The sequence below is a fragment of the Aotus nancymaae genome, unplaced genomic scaffold, assembly GCF_030222135.1.
Source record: "Aotus nancymaae isolate 86718 unplaced genomic scaffold, 86718_ANA_hifiasm-v0.15.2.pri h1tg000057l, whole genome shotgun sequence".
Lineage (NCBI taxonomy): Eukaryota > Metazoa > Chordata > Mammalia > Primates > Aotidae > Aotus > Aotus nancymaae.
In genome coordinates this window covers 22,439,566-22,456,473 of record NW_026988471.1, presented here as the reverse complement: position 1 = coordinate 22,456,473, position 16,908 = coordinate 22,439,566, and the positions used below count along the sequence as shown (strand labels likewise).

Below are 16,908 nucleotides of genomic sequence, written 5' to 3'. Positions count from 1 at the left end.
GGAAGCTGACAGGTCTGAAGCTTTCAGTTGCACATGTGTAATAAGAGCACTTCAATAAAGGAAGAGCCTCAGAGTCGGTGCCAGCGTCTTTTCTTCTTGGCTTCCTTTCCAACTCTGTACCTCCCCTCACTATGGAGTCCCATCCTTTCTAATCATCAGGATGTGCACTAAAGTCTATATAAGAGAACCCAGACAGCTGATGTATGAGGGGTAGCCCGGGTTTTGCATCCGTGTGGCAGGATGATGACACACAAAGACATTACATTGGCTTCCAAGTCTAGATCTATAAATATATTTATTATAATATAACAAGAACTTAACAATAAACATATACTATGTACAATACCATTACAGAGAACCCTGTTTTATATCATTCACAGAAATAGCCAGTTTTGCTCCAGTGTGATAGATGAGGAGAGAAACGGAATTTCAATGTCATCTGTGTTGAGTCTCGCTGACCACTAGAACCTCCTTTGGAGGCAGACGCACACCAATGCTAACATTAGCCCTGCCCCAGGCAGTTAGGAATTTGTGCTCCAGTCCTTGGGTTCACACTTGCACCCTGTTTGACATAAATACTTTAAATGACATACAATGTATGTAGTTTTGTGCTTATTACTTTTTAAAATAATAAATAATATTAAAAACTGCATAACGAAGCTCGGTATCTCGTCCAAGTGGGAGCCACACTTGTAGTGCTAGAAGTTGATGCCCAACGTTAGAACTGGAATTTTGTGTCATCAAATGCTGAAAGATGGAAAGCGTGTCCTGTCTTTTTCTCTTATAAATGGTTGTTATCATGAAATGATGGCAAGTTGACTTCCCAGATATAAAAGTGGTAAATGTGTATTTGGTACCAACTTCGACTCAACAGCGCGGTGGCGGCGGCGGTGGCGGCAGCATTCTTCCTGCCCTGGAATGGAAACTGTTTACCGTGTGAGGTTTGAGGGGCTAAGGACTAGCGGGAGGGCCTTTCCCTTTTGAGCCACGGTGTGACCTCCCTCCTGGCTTCCCTTTTCTCAGGTTCATGTGTGACAAGAAGAGTGGTTCTGCTCACGCCCTCAGGCCTTGGCTGTCATGGCTCGACTAAGAAGGCTGTCCTCATCCTGAGAGCTTTTGCGGCAGGTGCCTTAATATATAGCTATGAATATCAAAAATAGTCTCCTGTGCTTTATAGATGCTTATTCTCCCTCCTTCCCTTCCCACTGGCCTGGGTCCTCAGCTTGACCTCATGGAGGGAGCTGGGCCGGTGTCCAGAGCCAGAACTGGGCTCCTTCTAGAACAGACTCTTCTTCCTTGGGTAACGCCTCCACGAGGCACAGCTTTTATGGGGCTGTCTGGGAGTTACTTTTTCTAAAAATAAAATGGGGGCATCGCCCACCCCAGGAGAGATCCTCTATTCTGCACATAGAAAAATGAGAGCAAATGCCTCCCTCTGGCACTACCTACAAAGAGCTTTGGGAATTCCCATATTATCCCTCTTGTGGCCTCCTCCTCCTCTCAGTACTTAAAAATAGCCTTTTTGTTTATCAAGAAAATGCCTCAGAAATCTAAATAATTCATACTGGGTAAGAGGAAGCTAGCGGAATCACTTTGTCCTTCTCCAGCAAAAGCACAGTAGAAAAACCTGTGAAGGACGGACAGCTGTGCCTGCTCCCCGGCTGTCCTGTGGCTGCCACCCCTTGCTCAGCGAGGGCAGCAGGGCTTCTCTTCTGCCCCAGTGGGGACCAGCAGCCTCCTAGGCCTTGTGATGCACAGTATTGTCCCTTATTTTCTGTCGGCCACTGAAAGTGTAGATTGGTTAAAAAACAAAAGTAGGAATCAAAGTGATAAGGACACTTTGATCTTATTCCAAGAGAGCCTGATGCCTAACGTTGTCATAAGATAACAGATCTATGGTTGTTTAGGGATCAAGCTTGCTCTGCAGGAAGGAAAAAAACAGCTTCTCTCTCCCAGTTGAAAAATACGTGAAACTCTATTGCACCTGGCAGAGCGAGCACCCCCGTTCAGAGCGAACGCCTGCGCAGGAGGCAGCCAGCCCGGCGGCGGGGTCGTGGTTCCTGCTGCTCTGAGCGCGGTGCCACCGTTTCACCCAAAGGCGAGGATGATTTCCTACATTCAATGTAGAGCATATTCAACATGTTGAACGCAGTGAGTTCCTTGATTGTGTTTTGTTGGCTTCTTGTTGGTGTCGCTGGAAAATTATCATTGTGTGGCACTTGCCTCACCAGACTTGTCCACAGTCTTGTTGTGGGCTTTCTGCTGATGTCAGCCGCTTTGGATGTATTTCTTGATCACGACGCAGCCGTGTCTGAACACGGGGCAGGGCATGTGGGGGAGGAGGGTCCATGTGTTGGTTGTGGGCTCGTAGGCTTCCATGTTGCCCAGCGCGGGCCCCTCACTGCTGACAATGCCTCCAGTTGCATAAATCTTGCCATCAAGCACCACGGCACTGTTGGGGGAAAGCGGGGACAGAATTAGGCATTTTACTTCCAACCTGGCCCTGGAGATAGGTTCTCAACGTCGTGTCCTGTGGTAGGCTGCCTGTACCTTTTGCAAAAATCATCTGGGATCTTGCTGCCCTTCTTTGCCCTCTGATTTGGGCTGGCATAAGAAAAACTCTAGGGCCAGTCAGGACGCTGTGCTATGCCACCCTGCGAGCAGCAGAAGGCACTCCCTTCCCGCCTCACCAGTGACTAACCATGGCTGTGAGAGGAAAAATCTCTGTGCGGGCACTCGGCTCAGGTCACTGAGGCTTTCTGGAGACTCTTGTTGTGTGGTACACGCAGCCTTCCTACGACTCAAATCAAATTGGGAACATGACTCACAAGAATGACGGGAGATAATAATAAGGAGCTCAACTGGAATTGAACGTCAGCCACTGGACTGGGAGCTCCACCTGCCAAGGTGCTCCCGTGTGACCTGGTGCCACTGCCCACCCAGGATTGCAAGGGCTGGGCATGCTCTGCAGGGTGACTGATGGCTGTGCCTGGACCCCTTCCCCATGTGACACTCACTGGCTTGGTCCTGTTGTCTCAGCCACTTCCTCTTGTCATGAGGGCTCAGCATCTGGCCCCTCTCTGCACTTACTCCCTTAATGTGTTTCAGCTACCTCTTTGCACTGACGTCCACATCCTTGTTTCTAGCCCTGACTCTTTTATTTTAGCTAATGGCCATTTTTTCCTGGCTATTCCCTGACATTGGACACATACCTTTTCAAAGGCTCCACTGTTTCTGAAATGTCTTAAACAGAACACATCAGTCTGGACTTCTTACCAGACCCTGAAGCTTCCAGTCTTCTCTCTTAATTCCATGCCACCTGGGGCCCTCATATTTTCCTTCTGTGGTGTGCCTATTCCCTGATTCCCTTGCAAGACCCAGCTTAACTCTCCATTCGCCATTAAGTCTTTCCCATTCATTTCTTTCTTTCTTTTTTTTTTTTTTTTGAGACAGAGTTTTGCTCTTGTTGCCTATGCTGGAGTGCAATGGCGTGATCTCACTGCAACCTCCGCCTCCTAGGTTCAAGCGATTCTCCTGCCTCAGCCTCCCAAGTAGCTGGGATTACAGGCGTGTGCCACCACATCCAGCTAATTTTTTTATTTTTAGTAGAGACGGGGTTTCACCATGTTGGCCAGACTGGTCTCAAACTCCTTATCTCAAGTGATCTACCGCATCGACCTCCCAAAGTGCTGGGATTACAGGTGTGAGCCACTGCACCTGGCCTTGGGGCCCCTTCTTACTCTGTTCCTCTTAGTCCAGGAAAGGATGGGGCTGGAAGAGCAGGAACTGGTATCTCACTGCCGCAGGGCCAGGAGGCCTGGACACCGAGCTGCACGCAGCCCTCTACCTTCTCTTCCTGCAGAGGCAGGTGTGTGTGTGCTTTTTCCAGTCAGCCTTTGAGACTCGTCACTGTGCAGCTGAGCCTGGAGCACAGCTCCCAAGGCCATCAGGATCATTCATGCCCTCAGAGCATTCCCCCAAGAAGTCACTTGTCCCAGTAGGGTATCACACAGCTCTGGCCTGGCACTGCTTTCCATCTGTGATGGGGCAGGTGGTCCTGGGGGAAGATGACCTCACCTCACTGAGAGCAGGATGCCTTTGGGAAATGCTTCATTTCTGCTGGAGCTGGGGTCAGCTGGAGTCCCAGGGTTGGGCTCCTGGGCCAGAGGCTGCTGTGGGCTGCTCTGGGTGCTCTACCCTACTGGTCTGGGCTAACACCCACTCCTGTGATTGGAGGGGGAGGGCCACTGTTCTGGGCCTGGAGATCACTGAATGGCGGGAAATCACTGTGGTCACACCCCTCCTCCCGCTCCTCCGTCCCAGCCCTAGCCAAGGTGCTGCAGCTTCTCACCTGCAGAACTGGCGAGAGTGGTTCATGTTTGGGCCCGCCTTAATGTTTCCTTTCTCAGGGTCGTAGATGGTGGTGGCTCTGGCATAAGCCCCGCCCAGGATGAAAACGAAGCCATTGAGGGTGACAGCGGGGGCATACTTGTTGTCTGTGAGGAGAGCAGAGCAGGCAGGTCACGGCATCTTGTCTCGGACTTCCCTCTCCTTTTCTTTCCCAGCAGACCCTCCAGGGAAGGAAGCCGGAAAGACTTCTAAGAAGGGAGTGATTGGCCTGAGGACAGGCCTGGGACCTAGGGGAGCCTGAAGCCTTGACTCACTCGCCCTTCTCCAGACACGTGAGCTGGGGGCTCAGCAGCTCCTGCCCCGCTTCAGACCTGGGTCTGCAGAGCTGTTGGGCTTAGCCTGACTTCTGGGGATGGGATACTGAACAAATCAGTGAGGCAGGGGTGCGACCCTGGCCCTCGGACACCGCCGGTTCTCACCAATCATTGGGGACTCGATGAAGCTCCATGTGTTGGTCTGAGGAACGTAAGACTGGAGGACGCCCGCAGCTCGGCCTGCCTCATTCACCCCGCCAAACACATAGATCTTTCCGCCGCACACTGTGGCTGCGGCAGAGTGCACTGCCTTGGGCAGAGGGGCCACTGCCTCCCATTGGTTGGTGATGGTGTCGTACCTGTAGGAGAGGAGAAAAAGAGCCCAGGGTCAAGATGGACCTTGTGCAGGGCAGAGGCCACAGCAAGAGCAGCACACTACCATCTGGTCCTTGCCCTCAGCATGGCCAGCATAGCCTGAGATCACACAGCGGGGGGCACTGCCATGAGACACTCAAGGCCTCCTAGGGTCTGGTCCAGACTAGCCCTCAGCCTTCCTCTGGAACATCAGTGGGTTCTTTCTGCCTGTGGCAGCGTCTGTGCAGAATCCCTCTCTTCCTCCCTTTGCTCACGCAGTGCTCCCCTCTCTATCCAGCTCAATCTTGCCCTTGCATTCGGCAATGCTGGACTGAGCATTTGCTTTATAGCCAGGCCCTGGGCTGCAAACTGGAGAAATGCACTGGATGAAGCACCATTCCTGCCCTCAAGGAGGTTATGACCCCATGGGAAAGGCAGCCAAAGAGAACACACAAAGAACAATTACATGCAGGGTGCTGGGTGGGCTGAAGGCGAGAAACCCAAGGTGCACACGGCGGGGGCACCCAGCAGCTGCGTTAGGTGCCGATACTCAGGCTGGGCCTTGAAGGGTGAATAGGCCACTAGCTAGGTGGATGGGAAGCGGCATTGAGCGGGCACAGGGAAAGCGTTACAGGTGAAGGGAGGGCAGTGGCAAAGGTGGCATTTTGGGAGAATTTAGAACGCAGACAGTCCCCAACTTAACGATTTTTCCAGTTTATGATGGTGCAAAACTATTGGCATTTTCATGTAATGTGTAGTGTTCAATAAAATACATGAGATATTTGACATTTTATTATAAAACAGGCTCTGTGTTAGATGCTTTTGCCCAACTGTAGGCTAATGTAAGTGTTCAGAGCATGTTTAAGATAAGCCGGGTAAACCATGATGTTCAGTAGGGCAGGCATATTAAATGCATTTCTGACTCAGAGTATTTTCAACGTATAATGAGTTCATCAGGACATAACTCCATTGTCCATCAAGGTGCTTCTGTAGTATGGAATGGCTGGAAGTGGCGGGTAGTTAAAAAGGGCCATGTGTGTCAAGCTAATGGAGTTGGGCTTTATCTGGAGTGCAGTGGGGAAGCCCTGAAGGTTTCTTTGTTTGAGACAGGGTCTTCCTCTGTTGTCCAGGCTAGAATGCAGTGGCATGATCACGGCTCATTGCAACCTTGATCTTCTGGGCTTAAGTAATTCTCCCACCTTAGCCTCCTGAGTAGCTGGGACTACAGGTATGCACCATCATGCCTGACTAATTTTTTGATTTTTCCTAGAGATGAGGTCTCCCTGTGTTTCCCAGGCTGCTCTTGAACCCCTGAGCTTAAGCAATCCTCCCACCTTGGCCTCCTAAAGTGCTGGGATTACAGGTGTGAGCCACAGTGCCTGGCTGCCCTAAAGGTTTTAAGCAGGGAAATAATGTGAACAAATTTGGCCTCTGGAGAGATCACTGTGTCTGCAGGGTGGAGTATGTCCTGGAGTGAGGAGGTCAGAAGCAAGGAGACTAGTTAGGTGAGACTAGTCTGCGCAAGAAACTTGGAGAGACGCAACAGTGGCTTGGACCAAGGAATGATAAGAGTGTGAGGACATGGGAGCAGTGGAGGTGGAATGGGTGTGTTTGCTCATTGATGAGATGCTGGCGCTAAGGGAAATAGTTGCCAAGGATGGCCCAGGGTCTGGCTTGGGAGGCTGGCTGGTGGTGACACTGCTGGTGTTGACACTACTGGTGGGATGGGGAGGTTGGGGGAGGAGGGCGATTTCAGTTTTTTTCACAGGAAGTTTAAAGTATTTGTGGGCAACAGATAGGGGATGTGCAGCAGACAGTCACATATTTGGGTGTGGATGAAATATTCAGCTGTGTGATCTCTGGCACAGCTGGAAATGGAAGCTCAGGAATGTGCTGGGGAGATGTATACTGTGTGGGGGCTAAGGACAAATTGGGGAAATGTGGCCTTTAAGAGGGGAGCTGAGAGGCATCCTTGGAGGGCCGCCAGGGTCCCAACAGCGAGTGAGTGGCTGTGTCACTGAAGGCGAGGGCTTCAAGGATGGAGGATGGAATCTCCAGCAGGCCACTGCTCTATAGTCAAGGGCACTTCAATTAAAACAAGAGGTGCAGAAGCCAATTGTGTCAGTGGAGACTGCAGGTGTATGTAGACTTCTTTTGGAAGAAACGTAGCTGTGAAGTGGCACAGAGGGTAGGGCCTAGAAAAGAATCCAGAGCTGAGAGGGGTCAATGGAATGCTGACGAATGTTTAACAACCAGTTCTCTAGGGAAAAAGTCATGGTTTGTAGCATTTGCTGATTTCTGCGATGTCACTACTCCCATCTGGCTGATTTCAAGCTGCCATTGGGATGTTGCTGAACATGGAGTTGGAAAGAGACGTGCTGTGGCTACCATTCTCTGGAATCTCCTCCCTGGAGAGATGCAATGGGCACATATAACCTCAGGGCCCAAGAGAGTAGTAAAAATTAGGAAGTGGTGAGTTTTGAGCATGGATTACCTTTGTTTTTAATACCGTGTATATAATTTAATTTTTAATAATTAAAAATTGTTAAATTTTTGTGTTAACAACTGGCTTACAGAAACTTTAACATCTGTATAAATTTTAAAATCTGTAATTTTAACATTCAGATCTCACAAGCCAGCACACAATGGGTTTTGTTTTAATTTTGGAGGGGAATGTTTAATTGTGTTTATATGCTGATAGGAAGGAGTCCAACTGGATAAGGAAAGATTAAATGTATATGAAAGAGAGGGTAGAGCTGATGATGGAAGGCTTCTGGGAGGTGGATGAATGGAATCCAAAGTGTAGAGGGAACATGGAGTCCATTTGTACAGGAGGGAGGAAGGCAAAGATGGCGTGAGTGTAGCCGTATTTGTGGGAGTGACGGCAGGAAGGCAAGTAAGTTCTTGACTGATGGCTCCATTTTGTCTGTGAAGCAGGAGTCAGAGTTGACCAAAGTAGTTGGGAGTCTGTAGGGTCAGATCTTTGAGGAGAGAGGTCAAGATGGGAAGTAACTGCTCCTGAGAGTGGGAGAAACTGCTGGTGAGGGAAACCCAGAAAGACTGCCTTGTAGCGGGAAGGACCCGGTAAAGGATGGGCCTTCCCTTCTTGTGTGGTGGGGCCCATGTGTTGTTGGGTGAGAGTTCCTCCATCAGCATTCGGTCCCCAGGGCTGGGCGCAAATGGTTGGCTGGAGCAGATGTGCCGATGTGGGGTGCAGGACAAAGCAGCAGAGGAAGAGGATGAAATGACAGAACATGAGTTCCAGACAAGACAGCGGGGAGGGACAACGGGAGGCAGCTGTGGGAAAAGCAGACTTGGGGTTCCGCAGCCTGGCTGGTTACTGGGATATTGGAGGTCTTCTTCACGGGACAGCTGGAATATCCGTCTTCAGTGTTTCTGTCGGTTCCTCGGGGGCTGCTCTCCTAACTCCAGTTGCCTCCACGCTTACTCAGGCCCTCCCAGTGGGGGACACATCTACCGCTCAACACTGCTCACTGTGAGTGCCTGAACGCAAAGCGAGGTCTGGGCGCTGCGCGCTGTGCCGCCAGGGTTGGGTCTGTCCCCACCATATCTTCCCTGGGAAGCACATGGGGCCCACTTGCTTTCTGTGAGCCTCTTTGGGGCACAAGTCATAACTGGGTCACAGCCCAGAGCCCCAGGACGGCCTCCCCCAGCCCGTGCCTCTGCCTCTGAGGGAGGGTGATGTGACGTTCAGTTCTGTGCTTGGATTTGAGAAGAAGCTGGAATGTCTTAAAGGGCAGCAGCGGGCTGAATCAATTAAGCCCCAGATGAATAATATGTGGCTTATATGCAATGGAGTAAGTGTCTTTTTGGACAGTGTCAGAAGTTCAGATATCTGTTTTTTAAGCCAATATGGCAGGGATCCAAAGAGCTCCTGCAGAAGGAGCTGAGAGACAGTGGAAGATTATGTGGCTGTTAGTCCTCAGTCTTTCAGTATGATGGCACATCGCACCAAATGTGAATTTCCTGAGAGTTTGTTATTCCAGGTGGCTGATTGCCAAGCCATGAGCCCTCCCGTCAGCTCAATCTGTCAGCTTCCTGCTTGAGAAGGATATGCTAATGACATGCAAATGACCCCGCCGAGTGAGGCACTCTGCTATCATTTATCCAGTAACCACAGCTACTGCAATATATTGCTATAAAATATTAGATCCAGTTATTTATATAACGATATGATACAGGCTTGTCTATTGCACTGTTGTCTTAATCTATAATTATATGATCTTGCTCTATTCCTGTAATACCGTAATGTAATATAATTATAATGCACCATATATCTCATTCATTATCAATATAATAGCCATTTGTACCATTAGCGCTTCCTGGGGAACAAAGCACCCTCGTGTCTGTCCCCATTACCCTGACCTTCCTGTCACCCTGAATTCTCATCATTGCCACTGTGTGGCACAGATAGCAACTTACCTGAAGGGGGTCCAGCTATGCTTCTTGGAAAGCAGTGGGCGTTCCTTCCCCTGCACCCTCCAACCCACTTGCAATCACGCTGCCCAGGGGTCTTCAAGCCTGTATCCTGTCCCTACAAGGACAACTGGCAGAGTCTGGTGGGCTGAGGAAGGGCTCAGGGCCCCTCAGACTTCCCTTTTGTCCTGGACTGCTCCTTCATTTCTTGGGGTTCCCAGGGTGGTCTCGCTCACACTGTGCCCACACTGCCCTTTCACAGCCAGAAGGAGGACCTAGCCCCCCAGGAAAGGCCCATCCATGCAACGCCTGGGTCTTGGAAAACAGCCCCAGGACCCTGTTGTCTGGGGCTTGTCTCGCTGCTTAGTTGGTGCATTTGATCCTTGAACAAATCCCTATATTTATCAACAAGCATAAGTTTGCAAAATGAGTAATCAGTGTCTTAGGAGATTAAAAATAGCTGACAAAAGTAAGACAGAATGACGGATCTAGCTCAGTTTACTCCTACAGAGAAAATGTCTCCTTTTTCATGTGGTTATCGGATGACAAATGATCGGAAGCAGATGCTTCCAGAATGCTTGGGGCATGCACAGCTGGGCAGTGGGTCACACTGAAGGCCGCCAGTACCAGGGCCAACCCAGGCCCAGGAACAGTGCTAAGATCCTCATCATCACGCGGGAATGCCCATGATTGCCAGATCAATATGACAATTAAATGCTGTTACTGAGCCATCGCTGGGCTCCACTTGGGGGAGTTAAAAGCCCACAATGAGTGTTCAGAGCCTGTCTCACTCTGCAACCATCTTTGCTGTAACATATTTGTCAAGTGTCCAATTAGCCACCAAGGGGGAAAAAATACAAATTGAGGGATATGTGTGGCTTCACAGGCAACATGATATCCCATGGGAATATGTGCTTTCTGGTGGCACATGGCAGCGGGGGGGCGGGGGTGGGCTCTGGTGCAGGAGGGGCTCTGGCGATCTCAGCTGCCTCCCCTGGGCTGTGCTTTGGACCAGGTCAGCCTGATGGGTTACCCGCCAGGCACTAGTTTCTCCAAAAGCAGGACTAAGCCTCCTTTCTGCTGCCTGAGGAAGCTTCCTGAGCGCTTCCCCTAGGTCCGTTCTCTGTACGAACCGTCTCCCTGGTTCAAGGGAAAAGGATTTTGTGTTCTCACCCAGAAGCAGCCTCTTCAGCCCATGCCCCTCATGCCTGTCTCTGACCCTCCACGATGGCCTCGGGAGGAAGTCAGCCTGGGACTCCCAGCTGACGGCAGGTTCACACAGGTGGTCCTTTGGCTTATTTTTCCTTCTGGAAAGTTCTAGAGGGTTGGCAAGCATTTCCTCCCTAAACTGCTTAGTTTGTGTGTAGTGGCCCTTCTCTGTATGATGAACAGATGTCCTGGTGTGTGTGGCTGGAGGGAGGAAGGGAGCTCCCTGGTGAGGTACCCCTGCTTGGCAGGACAAGGATGCCCTGCCGCCGGCATGACCCGCATTTTAAACATTGCTTCCAGCTTTTCCCAAAACCCCAGCAGCCTCTGGGCTGGTACTCACGGTGCAGGGTGTTCCCTGACTGCCTGGCCAGGAGGGTCTGGCTCCTCCCGGGCCTCCCGCAACTGGATCTCGGGCCTCCGGCTTGTCTGACACCTAAATGGGTGTCAGGACGGAAGCACCCCATCTCCCATCTCAGCGACTGCAAAGGTGACACAGAAGCCATCCCACCTGCTTCTACCCCACACCCTGGTGCCCCCAGTGCTGTGACTGAAGAGCCTGGGATGACCACCCTTATGAATGGTCCAGGCTCTGCTCCATCACCACTGACTGGGTGTCGTCTGTTCTTGGCGCACATAAGACCATGCCCCTGTCCTGAACATGGCCTCATTACCTCTCCACGTGGTCCACGTTGCCTGCCACGCCAAGTCCTCCGAGGGTGTAAATCTTCCCATCGTAGACGAGGCTGTTGTGCCGACAGCGGGGCACTGTCATTCTGGAGACGAGGTTCCAGTTATCGAGCAGGGACATGTAGCACCAGACATCGGCCAGCGTCACCCCTGATTCCATCCCACCTGGAGGCAGTGTGGGAGGCAGAGAGAGCGGGCAGGGTGAGGAGGGGCTTGGGGTCAGCAGGCGCAGCCCCAGGGGCAGAGGAGGCCTTCACCTGCAAAGTTGACACTAACGGGCCGTGGCCTTCCTCAGCCCTGAGGTGGGGAGCAGGCCCCTCGGGATCCCAATGCCCTGCCCTGCCCCAATGCTGGGGGGCCTCACCTGAGAGGTAGATGTTGTCCCCGGCACTCACTACACTGAAGAACTCGCGGTCGTAGAAAGGCAGCGAGGCCAAGGGGTACCACTTGTTGTTCTGCGGGTTCCAGCAGGTGACAGCCACCAGCGAGCGCTGGGTCATCCCCACCATCTGACGGCCCCCAACCAAGACAATGACCTCAGCCACACCTGCAGGGACATAGATGGGCGTCCTTGGGACACACCCTAAGACTGTCAGCGTCTGTGCCTGGCACCTCGCTGGGACCACTAGGCCCAGGATGCTGTTTCTGGGAGATTGGGGGTGTGCCCTTCCATACCTGCGGAGAGGCGCGGCCGGGTTCGGGGCGTCTGCATCTCCTGGCGAGCATGGGGCAGCATATGGTAGCGTTTGGCCTCGTTCACCAGGTCCCTGCAGGCTTCCGATGACTTGATCAGCTCTTCATTGTCAACCACGTTGAGCAGGTAGCTGGGGTGGATGAAAGGGAGGCGGACCACAGCCAGGAGCTCAGCGGCGTACTGCAGGGTAAAGGGGACAGGGAATCTTCTTAGACTAGCAAAAGGGAGCCACCTTCTGGAAGGAAAGAAACGGTGTGGGGCTGCACAAGAACGGAGAATTCCAGGCTGTGTCAGGCTTGGGAGTGTAGCTGCTCTGCTCTGCCAGCCTAGACAGAGGTAACGGGAGGTCCGGTCAGCTGGAGGTGTGGAGGGGAAGGCGGGGAGCGTAGGGGTTGGGAAGGGAGGCTGGCAGCCTGCAGCCAGCCCCATGGCAGATCAGGACACTGGGGGTGGGGGCAGGGTGTTTAAAATGAGGAAGACACGATTATTAAAGAGCTATGAGTGTGGCGGGGACCTAGGAACAGGTGGGAGGAAAGCTTCAAGGAGATGGTGATTGTGAAGCCTGCAAGTCCCAGCCGTGGGAGCCGGCGTCTCCCCAGCACCAACAACTCTTTCAGTGGGGCTCCACGTCCCGTGGCCTGAAACTGTCACCCTACACAGAGGAGGTTTCACAGGCTCCCTTGACTCTCCCCTCCCAGCAAACTCTGCTCATCACTCTACTTTCATTTCATCCCATGAGTAAGTGGCAACCACCTGAGGCCAGGCATGAAGCTCATCACTGGGGCTGCAAAGACCAATGCGACCCGCTCTCTGACGTCCAGGGGTACACAGTTTAATGGGAGGGGATCTGCAAGAGGAGGGTCTAGTGAGGGCTTGTAGTGGGTGCAAGAGTAAGAGGTTTTGCTTGCAGAGGGAATGGCATCTGGATGGGGTATGCAAATGGGCAGACTTCTGCCAGGCACAGGGTGGAGGGGAGGGCAGACATTCGAAGCCCGTGTAGGTGTTGGAGGGTGACAGAGAATGGTGCGTCTGGAGAATTGTATGGGGTTTATTCTTATTAGATGCAACAGGATTTTGTCAAGGAGGCGTCTAGGGAGACAGGGAGAAGTGAGGGGAGAGAGGCTGGGGAGGCCATGCCATGCTCAACAAGGACCACACAGTTTCCCCTGTGGAGTTGATGAGGCAACTGACGAGGGATTGAGTGGAGGGATATGTTCAGTGTGCTTTCAGAAAGACCGCTCAGGCTGGAGGGTGGAACATGGATTTGGAGGGAGCAAGACAGAGGCAGGGAAACCACTTCAGAGACGCTGCAGTCATCCTGGCGAGATGACAGTCTCAATGGGGAGAGGGAAGTCGATCTGCTTAAAGGGGAGGAAGGAGGCGGGAATGAGTGTGGTGTAGCCAAATGGCTGTGGAAGACGTGAGAGGAGGCTAGGCTTCGGTTTTGGGGAGCAGGCATGGCTGAACTAAGGAGTACAGGAAGAGATGTAGGCTTTAGGCTTGGTGAATTAGGAGAATCTGTGGACATCCTGTTGGAGAGGACCAGAAGGCCACTGAGCAGAGGGGTCTGGAGCTCAGGAGAGGGTTCTGGGCCCGAGACACAGATCTGGGAGTCACAGAGAATTGTGGCAGTCACAGTTATTAGCTGCCCCATCGAACTTTCTACCTCTGAGAATAAACCCTGCTTCCCCACCTGATCAGTCTGAGGACCCCTTTCTCTGGGCTCAGCGGCTGGGCCCAGGGCAGGAGCGCTCTCTGCATCCTCTCTTTACCCAGCACAGGACCTCACACCCTCCCACTTCCTGAGTGCAGAGGTTTCCATTTGGCCCACTGGGGGCTCCCTGTCCCCTCAACAACCAGAGCAGGGGTAGGCTCCTCCTGGGAGGCCCAGAGTCCCCTGGCTCAGGCACCCACTTCTCCCTGCAGAGCGCAGGTGCTGTGGCTCCTGGCTGACTTGGATCTCCTTTGGGGTGGAATGCCAGCCCTCGAGGATCCTTTGGTGACTGGTTTCTCATCTCTATGCCCTCTCTTCACCTCTCTGCTGCTCAGGGGGAGCAGGACAAGCCTCCCACACCTTCCTTCATCCTTGCTGCAGATCCCATGGCCGCGGGGGGACCCCGAACCCAGAGAGAAGGGGTGGGGGCGGGTCAGGCCCTACCTGTGTGCGTGTCGCGGGGTCCTTCTTGATCCACTTGATGACCGTCTCGTACACCAGCTCCTCGGCCTTGGTGTTGAGGCTGTCGTTGGAGACATAGGCGATGAAGTCGTCCTTGGAGATGCTGAGGATCTCCTCCTGGGCGGCCACCTCGGGGAAGATCTGCAGCGCGAAGGCCTTGGCCATGTGGTAGAGCTCGCTGCACTGCATGGCCTCAGCCATGGCCAGCACGCCCAGGCAGTTGCTGGCCGTCAGCTGCTTCTCTGGGGGTGAGAGCACAGGACCACTGACCCAAGGGCCCTGGAAGCTGTCGCCACCTGTTTCCATCGCTGTCACCTTGGATCCCTGTCTGAGCCCACATCCTGGGGACCCTGCCTCCAGCATCCAGAGTCCCTGCAGGTCCCCTTCCTGTGTGTCTGGAGCCTTTGATCCTTCTCCCAGGTTCTCCCCTACCCCATCTTATGCTGACTCCCGGGGCTTCCCTCTGAGTGCACAGGTCCTGGCAGAAGGACTGAGACTGGGAGGCCTGAAGTGCAAGGGCCCTGCTCGGAGCCTGGGCCTGGGCTGGGGTCAGGAGTCACACTGTCGCAGAGGTCAAGGGTGGCACTGAGGCTTACAGCATCTTCCAGGTGGTGCCAGGCATATCTGTGGCCCCAGACGCCTTCGCTCAGCTGTGTCAGCAGTAGCACCCCTCGCGCACCTCCCACCTTCTTGCACAGTCTTCTGCTGCACCCAATCGGACCCACTGGGGTCTGGGGTCCTCCTGGCCAGCTCTCCTGGGCTTAGTGGCTAGGTTCAGAGTGGGAGCCATCTCTGTATCCTGTTTACCCAATACAGTCCCTCCCAGGGCCTCACACTCTTCCCCCTTCATGCTGGTGGTTCTTCCAGCCCAGGTGTGTCTGGGTTCTTGGAGGCCCATCTGTGGGCAAGCCTAACTGCCGCCATGGCTCCCAGCACTTCCAGAATGCTCGGTGCTCCTCTGTCCTCACAGATCTGCCCATCTCTAGGCTGAGCTCTGGCTTTCTCTCTGCACTCCACACCCTAGCCCACTGGTTCTTTTTTTATTTTTGAGATGGAGCCTCACTCTGTCTCCCGGGGTTGGAGTGCAGTGGCACAATCCCGGCTCACTGCAACCTCCGCCTCTGGGGTTCAAGTGATTCTCCTGCCTCAGCCTCCTGAGTAGCTGGGGCTATAGGCGCGCACCACCATGTCCAGCTTATTTTTATGTTTTTAGTAGAGATGAGGTTTCCCCATGTTGGCCAGGCTGGTCTCAAACTCCTGACCTCAGGTGATCTGCCCGCCTCAACCTCCCAAAGTGCTGGGATTACAGGCGTGAGCCACCGTGCCTGGCCACCACTGGTTCTTTGGGGGCTTTCGTCTCTGTCCTTCCCTTCCCTTGCTGTCGCCCACGTGGGGCAGTATGTTGTTTGGGTCAGGGACCCTCGGGAAGTCCTGATACTCAGTCCCCATCCTGGGTAGCAGATCTGGGTACTCAAGGGACAGTTCAGATGTCCAGACCTGTGCAGGCATCTGGGGTGGCCCAGGTATGAGTAAAGTGAAGGGAAATCAAGTTTGAGATGCTTTGTTCGGGGTCTAGAAAACGGGGCTGTGAGGCCAGGGCCACAGCTTCTCCCCACAAGCAGAGCACGTGCACAGGCCTCATGGTGCCATTTGTTCTCATGAGACCTGGAGGGGCACAGTGCGCCTCTTCCACCTACAGAGAAATGACATGGAGTCCCCTTCATTCCATGCCAGGGAAAGAGGGCCTTTGCAGGTGGTTAACCGAATTACCCTCTTAAAATAGCCCTGCCAAACCCAGCCACATGAGCGGGAGCTTCGGCTGTGCACACACAGCCCTCCCCGTCCTTGCTGTTTCGAGTTCTCCGCTCATTTGCACTCTTCCCCGCAAGCGACACACATGGCCCCCGGGCTCACCGAGAAAGGACACGCAGACTTTGCAGAAGGTGTGGAACTGGAACTTGCTGGCCGCCTCCAGCAGGGTCTTGGCGTTGGCCGAGTCGATGACCAGGGAGCCAGTGTAGACAAACTCCAGCAGCAACTCCAGGACATCCGCCTGCAGGTTCGACAGGACCAGCTCCAGCTTCTCCCGGCCGCCCTGGCCGCTGTCTTGCACGGACCTAGGCACAGAGACCAGGGCGTCCTTACCCACTGCCCTGCGGCCACCGTGCCGCTTCCTCACAGGGCTAGGTCTCCCTGCACACCTTGGTCACGCCCTTGGTTTTAGGACTCAAAGGACACAGCAATGACACACCTGAACCTAACGCTCTGACACGGGATCTGAAAGAGAAGAGTCTGACCAGAGACGCCCAAAAGAACAGAAAACCCTGCTTATCACTACTCGGCATGTCCATGCAAAAAAAGATGCAAATCAAAAAGCATGAGCTATGGATGGGGACGAGGACCAGGACTGGCCCCAAAGGGAAACAATACGGTTCCGCCCACTGCTGGCCCTGGCATCTCCACCAAAGCAGACCAACGTGTCCCAGCCCGGTCCCACCTGCCTTGGGTGGCAGATTCTCCAACGTGACCGAGGCTTGGGAGGCCCCCAACTGGCGGTGATCCCAGCCAATCCAGAGATATGCTCTGATCGCCCCAAGACTGAGGGCCCCAAGTTTCCCCAGAACCCCCTCCAACCCCACCTCTTACTAAAAACATATTGTTTCCTTTTAGGCATGGGAAGGAAGCCC

The 16,908-nt window shown here is 53.3% G+C and overlaps 1 protein-coding gene across 1 annotated transcript in view; it reads right to left on the bottom strand.

Annotated features, from left to right (window-relative positions):
• Positions 1-276: 276 nt before the first annotated feature.
• Positions 277-16,908, bottom strand: part of KLHL29 (kelch like family member 29) — a 234,581-nt gene continuing 217,949 nt past the window's right edge. The window contains exons 6-13 of the mRNA XM_012453344.3: positions 16,136-16,338; positions 14,204-14,463; positions 12,027-12,225; positions 11,716-11,898; positions 11,336-11,516; positions 4,830-5,023; positions 4,352-4,496; positions 277-2,452 (exon numbers count right to left, since the gene is read on the bottom strand). Of these exons, the coding sequence (XP_012308767.2) occupies positions 2,269-2,452; positions 4,352-4,496; positions 4,830-5,023; positions 11,336-11,516; positions 11,716-11,898; positions 12,027-12,225; positions 14,204-14,463; positions 16,136-16,338 (1,549 nt within the window). The 3' untranslated portion in view covers positions 277-2,268. The remainder of the gene's footprint in view (positions 2,453-4,351; positions 4,497-4,829; positions 5,024-11,335; positions 11,517-11,715; positions 11,899-12,026; positions 12,226-14,203; positions 14,464-16,135; positions 16,339-16,908) is intronic.